General features: G+C 38.3%; 1 protein-coding gene across 3 annotated transcripts in view; it reads left to right on the plus strand.

Moving 5' to 3' along the window:
• Positions 1-15157, plus strand: part of EPHA3 (EPH receptor A3) — a 192328-nt gene extending 177171 nt beyond the window's left edge. For all 3 annotated transcript variants that reach the window (XM_026036932.1, XM_026036933.1, XM_026036934.1), the window contains exons 15-16: positions 10860-11015; positions 12212-15157. In XM_026036932.1, the coding sequence (XP_025892717.1) occupies positions 10860-11015; positions 12212-12317 (262 nt within the window). In that variant the 3' untranslated portion in view covers positions 12318-15157. The remainder of the gene's footprint in view (positions 1-10859; positions 11016-12211) is intronic.
• The last annotated feature ends 2417 nt before the right edge of the window (positions 15158-17574 follow it).

Raw genomic sequence — 17574 nt, forward strand, 5'->3', positions numbered from 1 at the left:
GGACAAGAGACCAGAGTCTGACACAAGGCAAGCTTTAAAAATGCACACAGCAAAATGTACTTCTCAGGGCGTTACTTCTAATAAATCACACTCCTCATCACAGCAGTCTAATGAGAAAGCACAAAAAGGGAACTGAACTAAGGCAGTGCAGCTTGGAGAACAGCATTGATCCTGTAGCCTGCTGTGCAGGTGGCATAGACCTTGCCACCTTGTTCCTGTCCCCTGGCATTATGCTGCATCCTGAGGTAGAGGCTGACTAGTCTAATTACCTCCTGCTGTTACTCCAGAGACTTCCTTCTTCCAGGAAAAAGGAAGGCTGTCATACTAATAGGCTTTGCTATTAAAATATATATAATTAGAGAGGAATGCTTGCACAGTAATTATATAGTAATAATTTGATTGGTGACTATTTAACACACAGCTAGCCAAAGTGTTTACTGGAACAGTTATTTCTGTTATCTGCGAGGTGACTGCTTAGAAAAAGAAATAGAGTTGCTTAGCCATTATCTTCTTAGTCAAGCATCTTGCATTGCCATTTTGCAAAGGATTCATGCAAATAATTACTCTGCAGGGATATATTGAAGTGGTCTGCTGAACAAGAGAGCTGGGAATCATGAGTATCATTATATTGAGTTTAGTTTTTTACTGTAGGAATYGTGCCTGCATATTTTGCATTTCAAACAAAAGCAAAATTGCCATGGTTTTTGTCTTTGTAATTAGGGAGTTGAACCCCAGYAGATCTGAGAAGAACACTGAACCATCAGCTCTCTCATAAAAGCTGATATCCTCTCATGGGGAGCCCATTCRCTTTGAGTATTGTTTTGCACTTACTAGCTTCTGCTCAGCAGCCCCAAAATGCAGCCTTGCTCCCTTCTCKCCCACTTTCTCTGCTTGTATTTCATTCCATTAATTTACTGGCAGGGGCAATGCAAACTCTCACTTCCCTATCCTGATGCTCTCTACTCATGGCACGACAAGGGAAGAGGGGAAGGAGGCTGCTAAAACTAGAAGGAACTTACAGCAACCTTCACCCACTTTGTGTCTTGYAGAGACACTTCTGTCGGGTAACTTGTCCTACTTCTACAGCAGGAGCCTGTCTCCTGGCATGGGACTGAATCCCTGGTATGCAGCATATGCCTTTCCTAAAGGCTGACGGAGAAGAGATAAGAAGCAAGGCTACAAAGGGGGTCGGGTTGCTGCAGAGCTATGTGCAGGAATAGGAAGAGCAGGGAAGAGCAGGGATTCAGGGCAGCTCCAAGGGAATAAAAAAAAGGAGTACCATCAATCTCCAGGCAGATTTCCCTTCCCCATCTGCATGCTGGGAGGGCAGACATGGCTATAGTGGTAAAGCCCTGTGTGATAAGCACTATACTGGACCCAGAGGGCCTGGTGGATTACATCACGTCAGACAGCTACTCTGCGTTGTTATTTGAGGCTGAAGTGCTCCCACAGCACCTCTGCACATAGCCCTAGGAAGTAAAAATAATCCGAGCTGCAAAGGGCTCCTCGGCCCCGTTCTGTCCTGCTACCGAAGGAATCCTGCAGCTTCATCCCCAGCACATGCCGAGAGGTGTTCGAAATGCACTTGGTCAGGGAAAATGTCTCATGATCTCTGTTACAGATGCAAAACCTGTCTCTTCTTATGGATTTTAGAGCAAATGTTTGTTTCAAGTAGTCACTGTGATCCTATATCCTATTTAAAAGCACATTTTTGGAGGTGCATGGGATATCCTTGTCCTTTGTTACATTATGTTTAGCTGACTTGAAATGAAGGATGTGCTTGACTGTATTTCTTTTTCAAAGGCCATAGCCTGAGCATATTTTATACTAATATTTCATATGGGAGAGGAGTCAAACTTTTTCTACCCCTTCTAGACATATTTTAGCATCTAATAATTTCTTGATGCCTGGGAATTTTATCCTTATTGACSTTCTTTTTTCAAAATTTTCTACATTGTCAACCTTACCTCAGCAAAACTTTTTTTTTTAACTTTTGTAACTTCAGCAAAAAATGTTTGATAATAYGTTTCCAATGTTGTACTTCATCTCAAATTCACATGAAAATCCTTTTCCTATTCCTTGTAAAGTACAGAGACTATGGCTGATTTTTTTTTAACCAGTCAAAGTTCACTTTTTAATTAGGTGGCTACCTTGAGCCCTTTCCACCAGAGACTACACTAGTTATAGACTCTTGGATATTTTGTGTGCTTTAAGTTGTCTTGAGTATATTTCTAGCTCTGTAAGGCTGTAGATATAGAATTCAGTTTGTGTCAAGTTGTATAAGTCACACAGGTTGCTAAACCTTACTGTATTTTTCTTTGATTTATGTCTTGCTGTTCTTTCTTGTTATCTGAGCATTATGTTCATTTTTATAACTGAGTTGCTAGGTTGTTTGGATATTTTTGGGGTGGAAGTGAGTTCATAGCTCTTCCAGGTTTGATCAAGTTCATTATTTTTCTACTTGAGCTTATTATTTTTTAGTCCATTGTGTATTACTTCACATTTGTGAACATTTCATTCAGATACAAAGCACGTGGAAAGTTTTCTAAACTTTAATAGGAGAGACAGCATCACTTCACTTGCCTGCTAACCATTTGTTGAAGCTGTGGTGTAAAAGGCCTTATTAGCTCTTATTTCATTTGTGTGAATATATATAGAGAGATATATATAAAACCCAGAAGYCAGACAACTGATATTCTATACACTGCAGATGTGAAATGGATTCATTAACACTTCGTTTTCTTTTTGTTCACTTATTTCTGATTAGTTTCTGACCAAAACATTTTTCTGTTACATGTAAGATGGCTCTCTAGACATACAATGTCTCTATATTGTCATTTTATATATATAAACCTTACCCAGTCATATCCAGATATTTGAGAAAATACATCTAAAACACAGTGTATAATTAAAAATTTCTTTTAAACATTTATGTCTAGAAGTGGATTATGCTGTTGGAGGACTTTCAGGTTTCAAAGTTCTGAAATGGGATTTGGGCAATGTGAGTAATATTGGAACTTTCCAATTTCTGTCCTGGTGAATGTGTAACTAACTTTGTTTCACATCTGTGGTGGAGGGGGGACAAAAATCATGTAGTCGTTTTGAGCCTACTAAAATAGGAACAACAAAGTTAATCCACAGCACCTGTGAAAAAAAAGAACATTTGGAAAARTTGAAAAACATTCTCCTTCAAATACGTAATTTTCAGAAATTCTGAATTTCTGCCAGCTCTGTGGTTGATTTCAAAATTGGGAAGGAGTGCACACACATAAAAAATGAGACTGCTTCTGTATTTGTACTTTTATTCCAATAATCTTTTGATAAAGTGAAAGATGATGTGATGTATTACCCCTGCCCTTTATACTGAACATATATTTAGGACAGGAATAAGGAACATGATTGGAATCACCTGATGTTTCATGATGTTTTTTATTAAATGATCTATAACCTTTTCTTAATAATGATTTAGGTACMAGAATTGCAAGTATTTGTCTCACATATAAAATCTAGAAAGCAAACAGCTATCTTACTTGGGGAAGAAAAGAAAAATCATAACCTGCTTCAAGTTAACAGCTGACAATTTTGTTGGTTTTACTGGGTCTTCACTGGAAATTGCTACTTATTTTGCATAGTAAATCAAGAAGACKATCTCAGGGCAAGGAGGTTTTAGTGACACATTTTTACTTTAATATCTTTGTTCTCAGTTCATATCTCTCCCAAGTATCTAATATGGAAAGTCATTAATAAGACATTATCATGTCTCATGCTTTTAACTAGGTTTGTAAAATTAACTGGTGATTTCTATCYGCTTTCTTAGTAAGATACCAGGACAGTGGTTGGACACATATTTGTGAAAGAGTTTTCAGTTTTGTTGAAAAGTTTCTCATTTTTTGCCATTCAAGTTAGATAGTTTCAGAAGCTCAAAACATATTGTTGCCCAGATGTAATTTTGCCTTTATGCTTCTCATTCTTAGAAACTTTAAGACTGAAGGAAGGAAGACTGAAATGGTCTGACTGACCATTTTATAGTCAGAGGCTTTCAGTGCTGCTCATGCTTTGTGTGTGTCCAGCTATCAACAGAAGGGCCCAGGCTTGGCAGAATGCTGCATAACAGCAGCCTACATATGATTTTTCAGTCCCATTCAAAAAAACAGCAACAATATATTCTATATCCTAAAATGGACAGCCTGCTCTAAGGGAATTCAAATAATGTAAACCTAATACAGTTTTGTCATTTTGCTAAGTTTAAAACAATGAAATCAAGGATGTGGGAAAACGTTAACTACAAATCACACAGAAAAATAAAAGGTCCCCTAAATAATACTCGTTGATGTATGGTCATAATTTGGGTTGCATGTGGAATGCAGGAGTGAAACTTAAGGGCTTTGGGAACACTTCAGTTAGTCAGCATGATAGGGACATGAAAGACCTGTTGTTATGTGACTTTATCCAGCAGTGATGAATATTGTGCCTAAGGAAAATACAAATGAACCATTGTTCCTCCAAAATTCAAAATTGATAGGGCTCCCTTCTAGTGTGTGCAGTAAAACATCTATTTGCACTTTCACACCTCTAATTTGACTCTGCTGATGAAATTTGGACAAGAATTCAGAGCAGATCGAGCTATATAGTTTAGAATTTAAGTAGAAACACGGACTGGTCAGAACATGTCCTTGGTTTGCATGTTTGCTGTTTGTTGTGGTTCAGAGGGATTATGTTCTGTTTTTCTTAGCTCAGTGTGCTGACTTTACCATGTGCAGCCCTCATTAGTGTTAATGGAATTTCTAAGCTGGAAATGCTGGAAAACTGCACCAAGGCAGTGCCTGCTGTAGTGAATGCTCTGTCTGTCAGAGCTCACAGTGCAGCCAAATGCAAAATATAAGGCTAGTTATATACGCAAATGGTAGACTCTTAAGAGCCAGAACRGTGCTTTAAAAGCTCTCTAAGGCATTTTCCCTCCCTCTGTTAAAGAAACTATAGATTGCCCTGCCAGGAATGACTGGTTGCTGTTAAGGGTTTTTCTCTGGGCAGCTATGAATCCCACCAAAAGGCCAGCCACGTTACTCCTGCTGCTTCTGTTACAGCACAGCTTAAGCCCTATTATGGGAAAGAGAAAAGCATTTCAGCCACACACTGGTGTTTTTTTGCCTTCGCTGTCTTCATAGGTTTTGGTGGGGGAAAAAAAGGGAAATTTAGGAGCATTGATACACCCAGACAGCTGATATACCCTGCCAGGATGCTGAAAAGATAGAMGCTCTTTTAAAACCCTAATCTGAGGCACAGCTGGAGGACTGACATCTAGGGGCAGCTGAAATTGTAATTGTTCATTATCTAAGAGGAAGCTGCGGTAATTTTTTTGTCAATGGACAATATAGAGCTAGAAAGTAAAAAGTCCAGCGTGACTTTCAGGCCCATAAGGGCCTCAATTCCTCCATAGGGAGGAATTTGACTTAACAAAATGATACTATAAACACCTAAAATTTGCCACAGGAAATTACTTTATGATTTTTAATGATTTCCCCCTTAAAGGAAAAAAGAAAGTATGTATGTTCTATAGTCTGACTGCAGAAAGGAAACCACTAATTCTAAAATATGAAAGGAGGTTTGTATTGTTTGGAGGAAGGAGTGGAAAGAGAGGCAGTATTGCCACCTGAAATACACAATCATGCCCACAGAATTCCTCTGTGAAGTTGCAGAATCCAGTCTTTTGTGGATAAGAAATGGCAGGATATTTTCCTCTTTTTTTTTTTTTTTTTAACCTGAACTTACAAATTTCTCTATTCCTTTCTCAACAAATAGCAACCATGCGCAGATGAGATTATCCTGCCATAGTGGGAAGGTTTCTAATGATGTTTTCTGGGTTCTTTGTCGTTATTATATGGTATAACAAAAGCTTCCCTGCTTTATGACAAAAGGCTGTGCTAATGATAACAAACTGTAGTTCCCCCTGCCCCTTTGTATGTCTCAAAGGTTAATTCCAACTGTTAACATAATGGCCATCCGCACCACTTTCTCCACATCCAGGGAAAGCTTTCAGCAAGAGGGCATTTTGTAAGTGGCATCTCGCTGTTAAATGTTCCTCTTTAAATTGAGTCTTGTTGATATTTTTTTTTCAGGGCACCACATGTCAGCAAATACAGCTCTGTAGAGAGACAGACAGTAAGGATGCAGAGGATCAAAAGTCTTTCCGTGACAGTCGACAGATAGCACAGTGAGGGGAATATCATGGTTTGGTCAAAGCAACAAAATGAAAAGAGCTTTTCAAAAAAGAAGGCAGGGGGAAATAATAAGAAAAGAAAAGGCAGAGGGAAATGTTCTATTTCACTTCCCCTGAGCAAACATGTAATTTCCATGATTTCTTTTTAATGACTCTCTTCTGAAGCTAGTAGGTACTGATTTATGAAAAGCTGTAAAAGATCAGGTGGAACCCTGCAGGACGTCGTTTACAGCTGCACGGATTGCAACCCATCTAATTTGTCTAGTAAAGTGTGAGCTCATGGTGCACATCACCCAGCCCATAAATTTCATGTTCAGACYTTCTGTCTAGGGGCTGGGTCAAGGGGAAAAAACGCTGCCGTTGCGTGCAGATGCTCAGAAAGCCCAGCTTTCCCTTAGTGCATGCGAGGAGACATCACAGGCTCTTCCCAGTGAGACAAATTCCTGCTCATTGATAAACTGTCCAGATGTCCTCTCCAAGGAGGAAAGTAACTAATTTTTGTTTGGAATCCTACAAGGAGAAAAATGATACTTTACAGTGCTGGTTATTCTGAGGTCACTTACATTAAAATTAGGTCATATTTTTTGTTCTGATGATACTTTGATCCAAGTAATAAACATAAAAGCTCTTTTGGGCCACTCTAATTCCTAATCCTAGAGACCTGTTCTATTTCAACTTGTTTATACTTTTTTTTCATTAGTGATTCGTGAGTCAGGCCTTGTTTTATTAGATTTAAGTTGAAAAGGCATACGAGGCTGGGAAAAAAAAAAACCTCCATGCTTTATCACGAAGAACACTTCATAAATACTKTTAATAAATGTCCTGGGATTGCAGACACCATACCCAGAAAACTATAAATAAAAAGCATTGGCTCTTCTTGGGACAAACAGTAGTCGGGGACATGTAGGCTGTGCAGCTACTGAATAAAAACATCTTGGGCCTTATTGTCAAACCTGAGCCCTTAACGGGAAGCTGTATATCATGCAGGTCCTAAGATCTGTTTTTAGCATGAGAACAAGAACATAAGTCTGTTGGATCTTCTCTTCTTAGCTCAGGCTTTATTTTGGTGTTGCTCTATATGCTTTCCTGTCTTTCTTGTGTGGGGGCAGAGTAGGACTGTGACGTTTTCTGCCTCTCATTTCGCTCTGTGGTTGTTCTCAGGGTGTAAGGTTGGTCATTTACCACAGCATCTCCACAGTCTGTCTCCACAGCGAGCGACACCCTTCTTGTGGTGGCCTATCTTGAAGATAGGCCAGGTGTGCCCAGTCAGGACCATCAGTGCTCTGAAACCTCACGGCAGCTGAAACTGGATATGCAGCAGCATTCACCCAATTGTGATTTTTGACCTAAGATTTTCAAGCATCCAACTAGCTCTGTAATGGTGTTCTGGGATCCCAGAAGGGAAAAGGATACTAAAAATCATTTTCTGATCTCAAAAGAAATCAGCCCATTTTTAATGGTTAGCAAAGCCTGAAAGGTAGAAGGTGCTGTTTAATATGTAGCCAATACCCTTTATTTTTCTTTTTTCTTTTATTTTATTCTGAAAGCCAGATTATTTTCTCTTCAAAATTCAGGTTAAAAGTTCCAGTATAACTGATGTGGTATTTCCTGTTTTCAGTGCGAGTCAGATGTACTGCAAGATTATGCTATTTTAGTACTTTTCATCTTGATGAAACTTAACAAAAACAAGTGTTGGGTAGAGAGGTTCTGTTGGGAATTTCTAGTCTACTTGTAAAGAGTTTGAATTTGGTGTTATTTAAGCACTTAACGATCTTGGGAGTCGTTACAAACTCTTTAGCTTTTTTTCTTTTTTCAATACTCAGATATGATTTGACTTTGAGATGAAGAGGTACCAATATCTGTAATCTACTGGTTAAACTGTGTAGTCAATATCTTCTAAGTATGGGGTGTGCCTAAACACATCCCATTTCACTTTTACCACCACTGGAGAAATTCACTTCAGATGGATTTAGGTGTAGTAATCAGGCTCTTGTGCAGATGATTCTTCACTAGAGTCATGGAAATAAAATCTAACAGAGAAGATAGATCGTGGAGCTGCAGCAATGACTGCTTTGGACATCCTCTAGTTCAGCCTCATGTGCTCATGAGTCAGCACCATGCTGATCTCACAGCTAAGCATGTACTTAGCTTTATGCATGAACCACCCCCCTAAGCTACTCATACTTAAAACATTATTTTTTTTATTCTGAAGGAGGGCTAAAAGCTTTTCATTGTGGGAACATGTTTTTCAGAGGAGGGAAAAGTGAGGGAATAGCAGGTGATGTTCTCTAATAGCATCTGACTGGTTGAGGAAGCTATTATCCTACTGATTAGCACTGAGATAGTAAGATAATTAGAATTATTAAGATGCCTTGTCAGTAGGAAGACATTACTGATTGTATTGCTGTTCGGAGGCTTACAGAGTTTAGAAACAATAGCAAGTCAGTGAGAAAAAAACAGGTAGAAACAGATTAATATCCCACCCTAAAAGTTAGGCAGCTCATGAAAGCTTTTTGTCTTGAAGAGCTGTTTCAGAATGCACACGTCTCTCCACGGATTGTAACAATAGTCCAAAAAGCTTACATGCTGTATTTTTAGACAGCTAAAACTGAGTTAGGTAAATCTTGTCTCTAGAGACTCGATAGGAAAGGGCTGGCAATTGTTTTAGCCTTTCTGCCTTTAAATAAAAAAAAAATCATAATATAATAACAAGACCATGAAAACATGAATCCCGTGGCTGGACAGAAGAGAGTTTCTGGATCAATAGAGGAGCAGACAGTTGTGCTACTTTCAGTATGCAAAGTGCAGGGTCAGCTGCAATACATTTCTGCCTTGATAAAATAAAATACACATTTAATCCTTTATTTTCAGAAGAGTTTCTGTTCTCAATAGCTTCTAGGTAGACAGACAGTAAAAAGATTTAAATGGTTAAAGAAACATAATGATATGCTTTCTTTAATTCCTCTTATTGACACAAGAAGAAGACACAGGGACACAGCTATGAAAAGTTTGGCACTGTAATGCCAAGAAAATAGAAAATGATTTCATTGAAAATCTAGCTGCAATGTGGAAGGATTGTTGTTTTTAGCTGCTAACCTGAAATAGGTTTTGGGTGCTTTTAGACACAATATTCGTATTTTTCCTGCGTGTATTTTGATGTTGTAATAATCTCTGAACCTGTGTTTAAATCAATGTGTGGTTCATACAAGAAATGTTCCACACTTCGGTGCCTGTGTTGGCTCCTGGGGAGAATACTTAAATAGGTGATTAATGATATAAAAGACGGTTTATTTCAGTATTGCACTCTGCTGCTCTTGCTTTCAGCAAGATCAGTTGTAGCCCCAAATCATTACAATCTGCTCCTTGTCTAGTGGCTTTCATGAAACTAGTGAGTGCTTATGATGTGCATGAAAAGCAGTGATGGCCTTGAAACAAAAAATGCAACAAGGGCTTAAAGRTTGAGGAACCATCTTACAGCCATAGTCTTGAGTTCTTCCAGTGTTAGATTTGAAGTGCTTTGAGTGAGCAAAGGGAGGTGATTTCTAGCTGTTTTCTTCTTTAATTTTAAGTAAAAAAATATTGCCACCATGTCAGTTCAGTGTTCTTCATAAGCACCAAGTTCTTTTCAAAGGCAGATGATTCTATTCTTTGAAATTATTYGTATGATATCTTTGTGGGATATCATAGAACGGCAACTTATGGCCACCACATACAAATGCATGTATGTTTGGCTCAATAGATTCAGCAGCAAACTTCCTCGTTTCTGTCTCTGTGCATTGGAAAGTACAAATCTCACATGGACAGTTGCATTTGTCTTGCAAATTTCCTTAGTGTTTGATTTTTAGACTTAATATAATTTTAGAGCCACTAGTGTCCAATTGTTTCTGCTTCCAACAGTAATAGCACCATGTAGGGTTTTACAGTAGGYTGCAATACTTTGAATGGTTGATAGGTGCAAATTCGACCAACACATTCCATTTGAAATTAAGAGTATGCATTCAGAAATAATACATTGTTTGAGACTAGGTGAATCACAYAGCATCTGAACAAGACTTGTCTTTGCTAATGCTTAAATACATTAAATTGTGACGTAACCGTAAATTTCATGAGATACTGAAGTATCTCATCATCACTGAGATACTTCAGTGATGTAAACTGTGGCTTGAAAAGCTGCATCGCTTAAGCAAAATGATTACACAGTGTTCCTCAAAGCTGCCAACATGAATAAATGAGACCTCAGTGACAGATAAATTCCACAGATGAGCAAAAAAGCTGCATGTAGCCTGGAATCACAGAATCACAGAATCTTCAAGGTTGGAAGGGACCTCTACAGATCATCTAGTCCAACCTTCCTGCTCAAGCAGGCACACCTACAGCATGTGGCACAGGGTGGCATCCAGGCGGATTTGGAAGACCTCCAGAGTAGGAGACTCCACAACCTCCCTGGGCAGCCTGTGCCAGGGCTCTGTCACCCTAACAGTAAAGAAGTTSCTCCTCACCTGGAGATGGAACCTCCTGTGTTTCAGCTTATGCCCATTTCCCCTTGTCCTATCACCGGAAGCTCTAACTGATGCTGGTGTTTATTCTAGGCCCAAATAAACCCTGGTCTTTGGCATTCTTCACATTCTTCTTTTTATTTCAGGCCATCAAATCTTCTCCTGGACCAAAGTAACATTGATATTTCAGCCTTCCGCTCAACAGGCGATTGGCTGAACGGTTTCCGGACAGGACAGTGCAAAGACATTTTCACGGGCGTGGAATACAGTTCCTGTGACACAATAGCCAAGATTTCCACAGAGTAAGTTTGAATTGAAGTTTCTAGTGTGGAGCCAAAGTGCTGTGTTTGGAGGGATAAGTTTCTATAAATGTTGTACTTGGAATACATGTGGAGAAAACTGTTAGATGCTCTGTTGATAACTTGAAGGCTATATTCTTATAGATATTTTTCACTTACGCTAATGAAATTTTAATTTCTTCTGAAGAAATAGCACTATTAATGTGTGTTAATAATGATTCATAGATTGAATTCCTTGTGGTTTCCAGTTCCAATATTTAAACATAGTAAACTTGGAAGTCAAAAACTTKACTGTTTATTGTGTTCAAATATGGTGTTTGCTCTTGTGATAAGGAACAGCATGTTAATGTTCTCCTTGTACCTGGAAAAAAAAATGGCATCAGGTTCAACTCACAGTCAAAGAAAATCTTGACTTCTTGTGGGATAGATGGGTATGAGACAAGTGAGGAAGAAGTAATCAACAACTGCAGTACTGAAAATTAAAAACATTAATGCTGTTAATTAGTGTATTATTGCAGCTATAAAAAGGCTGATAACGGCTTATTATAGCAATTACCCCATGGGGACAGTGCAGAAATCCTCTAGGAATGTCCAATTTCCTGTCAGCTACTGGTTAATTAGCTCTTAGCAAAGTGTTAAACCGCTTTCCTGTTGCAGAAGGAGCAAAGAGAATGGACCGCTTAGAAAGCAAGAGGTGAAAATCGTGGTTTACCCTGCAAGTTTGGTCACATAGATACCAGAGTTATGAATACTGTTCAGAGAGTATGTATACATCCAGTATGTAAGAAGAAGATGTCAGCCCTGACCGGGAAAAACAGTCAGACTGGTAGAAACATGACATGGAAATTGTAGAGAGGCCCAAGCTCATAACTGGCCTAGAAGTGAACCCCTTGCCTATAAGTTCCAACTCCCAGCATGTTTATCATCAGAAAACACCGTTTCATTGCCTTTCTTTCGGGTAAGAAAGCAGAACAAGGCTAAATTAGCTATATTATTTTCTTTCTCTCCTTTGCAGTCCCCTGTTGTTTTCATACAAAATCCCTTGGTGCTTTTTCTACCAGGGCTTGTCTTGCAGCAGTATTTCCATACCTGGTGGCTCCTCCTATGCAGCAGTATAAGTTGACTGCTGTCTGTTCACATCAACTCACATCATAGAAATCATATGTTTTCTCACAGACTGCATGTTCCCTTTCTTCCAGGGACATGAAGAAAGTCGGTGTTACAGTTGTGGGGCCACAAAAGAAGATTATTAGCAGTATCAAAGCTCTAGAAACTCATACGAAGAACAGCCCCGTTCCTGTGTAAGGTAGCAAAACGATGTTGCTCAGGACGAAAAATGGAGAGAAGTGGCTTCAAAGGGCAAAAGTGATGGCTGATGAACGGCACAGTTTGAAGGAGATCTTTGCAACAGCTTTGGAAACATAATGGTTGAAATTTCAARCCCACTAAGACACTCAGATATTGAGTATAAATGCCTTAAAAATAGGAGTGAACTTTCTTTTCTATCTATTAATCCTAAAGGGTGGGTGCTCTTAACTGACTGATGCAGATAATAAATTTCAAAAGAAAAAAATGTGTAAAACTTCCTTCCAAGTAAAAATAATGATACAAAAACCTAGAGCCATTTGATTATTAAGTGACTGAATAACATACAAAAAATCATGGACGTAAAAGCTGTGTATTTGAAACAAGAAGAAAGGAAGACTTGCAGTATTTTTATACACAGAAGAGATCTGTAACAGGTATTTTATTTCTTTAAAAGTAAGGAAAATAGAGGACTATACCTCAAAACATATCTGGCCATATTTACTATACTGTCATTGTAATATGCTATTCCAACTTCGGAAAGGAATACAGAAATAAAATTTGTAGTGACTTTGAGTTAGTTGACAAAAGATGTTTGCCATGATGTTAGCTTCCCTAAATGTGTTCATTTAAATAGAAAAAAAGTCTTAACTTTGAAAACACATATTTATTTCCTTTTTTTTTTCCATTATTGTTTATATTTATGCTTAAATACCTTGACCTGGCTGTATTACTGCCATCTGTCACATGTTATCCAAACTTCATTGGTGTAACCKAAGCAATTGTTTGAAGGTTAATTTCTAGATAAATCTATGTTCAGAACATCATATATGGAATATAGAAGGATGGTCTTTTTCCAGTTATATCACTGAAGAAATCATGTGGAGTTGCTAACATTCCTTCCATTTACAGTGAAAGATATTTTAACATGGGCTCATATCGTGGCAGAATTTTATGCATATCAGCCTCCAAATCAACGTCTCCCCCGGTCAAGCAAATGCATTTCCTTCACTTCCCCAAAGCCTGACACAAGTACCGCTGTTCTCAGGCAATGTTCAGGTGGCATATTTGCCTACTGTGTGTAACTGGAGCCAGATTTGCATCCCACATTAACSTAGGAGAGCGTTTTCTGAGGTCACTGAGGCCTGATCCAGTTCTGGTTTCCATTTCATAGATGCTGCTCCTGATGCTCTGTTTCATCAGGTAGCTCAGAGGGAGATGTATGACCAYGGAAGCAGCAAACAATAATTAGGCTGAGATGGTGACCTGCAGCCAGGTGTAAAGGGATAATTTAAGCTCAGAAAATAGGACTTGGGTGTCTAGTTTTACCTAAGTCTGATCCTCAAGGCTTTTGTTCAGCTGCAGTCCTGCAGGGGCCTTACCCTTTGATTCTCAGGTTCCTTAGGCACCTGTGTTTGCTTATCTGCATATGCCTGGTGCCACCCCAGCCTTGGCAGGGCTAATACATTCAATATCTTATGGCTACCTGAGAGTCCCAAAACTCGAGCACTTGCAAGGATGCAGTCTACTATGTTTTCTCATATAACCAAAAATATCAGACTCCATCCAACAGGTAGTTACAGCTGACTTTTCCTTCTGAAAGGTGAGTCAAAGAGTAAGGGATGCTGCAGTGCTTTGAAGAAGAATAAACTCTGCTTAATTGCATGAACAAAAGCAGAAAGACTGCCATTAAGGCAGCCTCCATGGTACCCAGTAGGAAAAGGAACCTCACAAGCAGGATTYGTAAGTCCTCCCCCGTGTTTTTTTCTCACTAACTCAAGGTATAATTTTTGCTCCCGTGCATGTTGGTCTTTACTCTGAGTGGACATAGTTATTTGCCCTGGAAACAGTTAGTTTAAGTCACGGCATGAGGCACTTTTTGTGCTCCACGCAGACACAGTAAGCTTCTTAACACTCTAGRCTTGATACAAGGCATGCAGAAGTCAAGCACTGGCTGACCCTGTAAAACACCCTGGATTTACAAATTGCCTTGCTTAAACCTAAACCTTTTCCTGGTGAATAACAGTGAGTCCCTGAAAAGACAGAGAGATGATCCAAGACTATAAGCAAGGCAGTTTACTATATGACATGCCTCATTTTGCCATGCGGGGAAAAGCAGTTAATTACTTTTGCTTTTGATGTTGATTTGATTTGTTTTTTGAAGGTCCTAGCAGCACAGGGCACCTATGCAAAGGAAGGGTCAGTTCTTTGCATTTCAGTGTAGCTTTTAAATTGTTCCTCCCAGATCCAAGACTTAGGAAATGTAAAGAGAAGATATTCATCACATGTGGCTAAACAGAGGCAGATGAGCTACTTAGTGACTCCTGGCAGTGAGCAGGCTTAAGAGGATTCAGTTTGAAATATACTCATAGGATAGCATTATTTATATGATCTGAAAGAAAAGGAAATGAGTTTTAAAGAAAGAAGAATGAATGGGCTTTAAAGTAAATTGAAAATACTTTAAAAATTGAAAGCACTTAAGATATGAAGAACCTCTCATGGTAGATAGTCATCTGTATTGAAATACAGCATCTTAAATACATCTTAAATCTTAAATACGAAGCTATATTATCACATGTTTAGTTTGTTAAAGGCCTTGCTTCTCTTCAGTTTGGGCTTAGGATCTAAATCGGACATTGTTAGTGAATTTAAGTCACCAAAATCTGTTTGGAGACAGTATGTGTGGCGATGGCTTCTTATAACATATTCTTGATTTTCCTGTTCAGCTTCATCCTGCTGCTGGGGGGAGGGAGGGGAGAGACCTGTGAAATGCTTCTGAAAGCAAGAATCCAGTTTTGTATTGAGACTGAAAACTTTGCACCAAACACCCTGAATTTTCTCTTCGTATCATGTCATATTCCTTGCCCACTGTTTAAGCATGCTCAATATAAATGATTAAATCTCACTGATGCTTAAGGTTAAAAAAAAGAAAAATCTCAATTTTGCTTTTCTTTCCTATTAGAAGTAGAGCGTTTAAAATACATTTAGCTTTTTCTCCCTGTCAAAAGTTGATTTGTACTGTAAGTGGCCTATGTTGCAAACATCCTATCCTCCCTTTTCCCCATGTACATATGTAAACATAGCAGTGTACAATTCTTCATTGTGGAGTAGACATATTAGAATTTGTGTGGCCATCTTCCTGTACAGGACTTGCATTGGTTATCAACATCAAGCAAAATGCAACTACTCACAAAATTGCATACCATATTATTGGTTTTGTATCTTTAAATATAGTTTCCATTTTATTTATTTCTGTTAACATAACATATCTAGTTTTGTGCTGTTACTTAGCATTCAATAAGCAATGTATAGATGTGGTTTGATTGGCAATATGTATTTACTTTTAACTTGTATTTTAAAGCATTACTTACTCATTTAGTTTATATATTGTGCAATTGTAGATGGCCTCTTACTAATGTAAAATGATTTGTAGTGGAAACATTTATATTTTTATAATAAACATAATGAAAGTATTTTTTACATACTGGAATACTGAGGTGATTGCTTGGAGGACAAAGTAAATTTATTTGATTAGAAAACTGTGGTAGAATTGTAATTAAATATGGATAAATTCTGACTGTTAAAGCATGGGTTCAGAATAAAAGCTATACATTACCTTTATTATATATTAAAAAAAAAAAAAAAGAAAGGAAGTAACGCAGGTTTCAAGTAGACCAGCATTTTGCTAAACTGATGTTAATCAAAGACTTACTTTCTCCATGGAAATGAGGAAACATCTACTACAGCCTGCCTACGGGATATTGGAAAAGCTGCTGTTGGTTTTAGTTGTGTCAAGTATTTCCAAATTTTTACTTTTTTTTTTTTCTTCCCTTACCGATGGACCTCTTTTCATCTTATTACAATGTTGAATCCAGTAAAAAATGTACTTTTCAACAAAATAAAAAGCCCACAGCTTACTGTAATTTAACCCCATGATCATTTCTTGCCTCTGAGTATCTGTATGAGATAATATTTTACTCCGGTTTTCTTATGTCCCTCACAGATTGTTTCTATATGTATCATTAGGTGTGGCTCATTTGCCAATGACAACATACACCCTAACTTTGCATCCTGAGAATTGTCTTCCTAGAAAAGTATGAATGGTTTGAATGTTTGCCAAAACCAGTTACAATCACTTGAAGACTAAAGTAGTTGGGTCTTCCTGTACCGTGACTGATTTTGCAYGTTTGTGGACGGTTCAACACTTGCTGCTATTCAGAACAACAAATCATTAAACCTGTCCTGGAGTGAGAAAATGGATAAACTTTATAAGCTTTTCAATTCAGTAGTGGGTGTTTTTTTTTGGCATTTCATCTTTGATGCCTTCAGTTGAAGGGGGAATTACTGAAAAGAGCTACCCAGAAGTACAGAGACACAAATTTGACTTCACTTTAAATGACAACAGCTGGACYGAAACACATTTTTACTTTGTAACACTAGTATCCTTCATGCTGTGCTGCCATGGGTACATATGGTGTCATTTTAAATTCTAATGAAGGCTTTTCAGGGCTATACTTAAATGGTAGGGAAGCTACTCGTGGTCTAATCTTTGGAGTACGCAAACTGCCTACTTTGTGAGCAGCTTGCACCTAAACAGCTGTGTAATATGGACCTGCATCTAACCCTTTTGCATTACTGGCACATTGTATTTACATTATATGGCTAAAGACACAGTGCATATTAATGCTTCTATAACTGTTTTACTGTAAAGTAGTATTCATGGCCAGTTCTGAGGTGGGACGTAGAATAAGTCCAAGAAACAGTAACAGAGAGAGCAAATGTTTCCCAGCCCACCACCATGTCTGGGTTCAAATCTGGAGGGTTAAATTGCTAATAAATAATTCCATAAATTGGAATTGTTTGGAATAAACAGTTCCATAAATATGATGCACATTTTTTTAAGTTATATCTCAGTGACTTTTCTTTCATTTTGCCTTCCTTCCTAAGGATGATGTCCAAACCTAGATGTCTTAAACCAGTGAAAGCCTAAGCAGTGCCAAGTGGAATCAAGCAATTACTTCTGCTGTCTTATGACTTGCCTGATAATACAGGCAAGTGTCCTWACTGTTGACTGCTGCCCAGTTCCTGAGCCACTGTAATTCCTCAGATCCTTCCCATCCTATTGCTGCCTGAGCAGCAATTCTCCATTTGTATGTGTGCAGTCAGGAGTTTGTTGTTGTTGTTGTTTTCAGTTTTTAATTTCAGTTCAGTCTGTGCATGTTTCTTAATTGAATTTTAATTGAATTTTACTTTCTTA

This window comes from Nothoprocta perdicaria, unplaced genomic scaffold, assembly GCF_003342845.1.
Source record: "Nothoprocta perdicaria isolate Ctin4 unplaced genomic scaffold, notPer1 scaffold_188, whole genome shotgun sequence".
Lineage (NCBI taxonomy): Eukaryota > Metazoa > Chordata > Aves > Tinamiformes > Tinamidae > Nothoprocta > Nothoprocta perdicaria.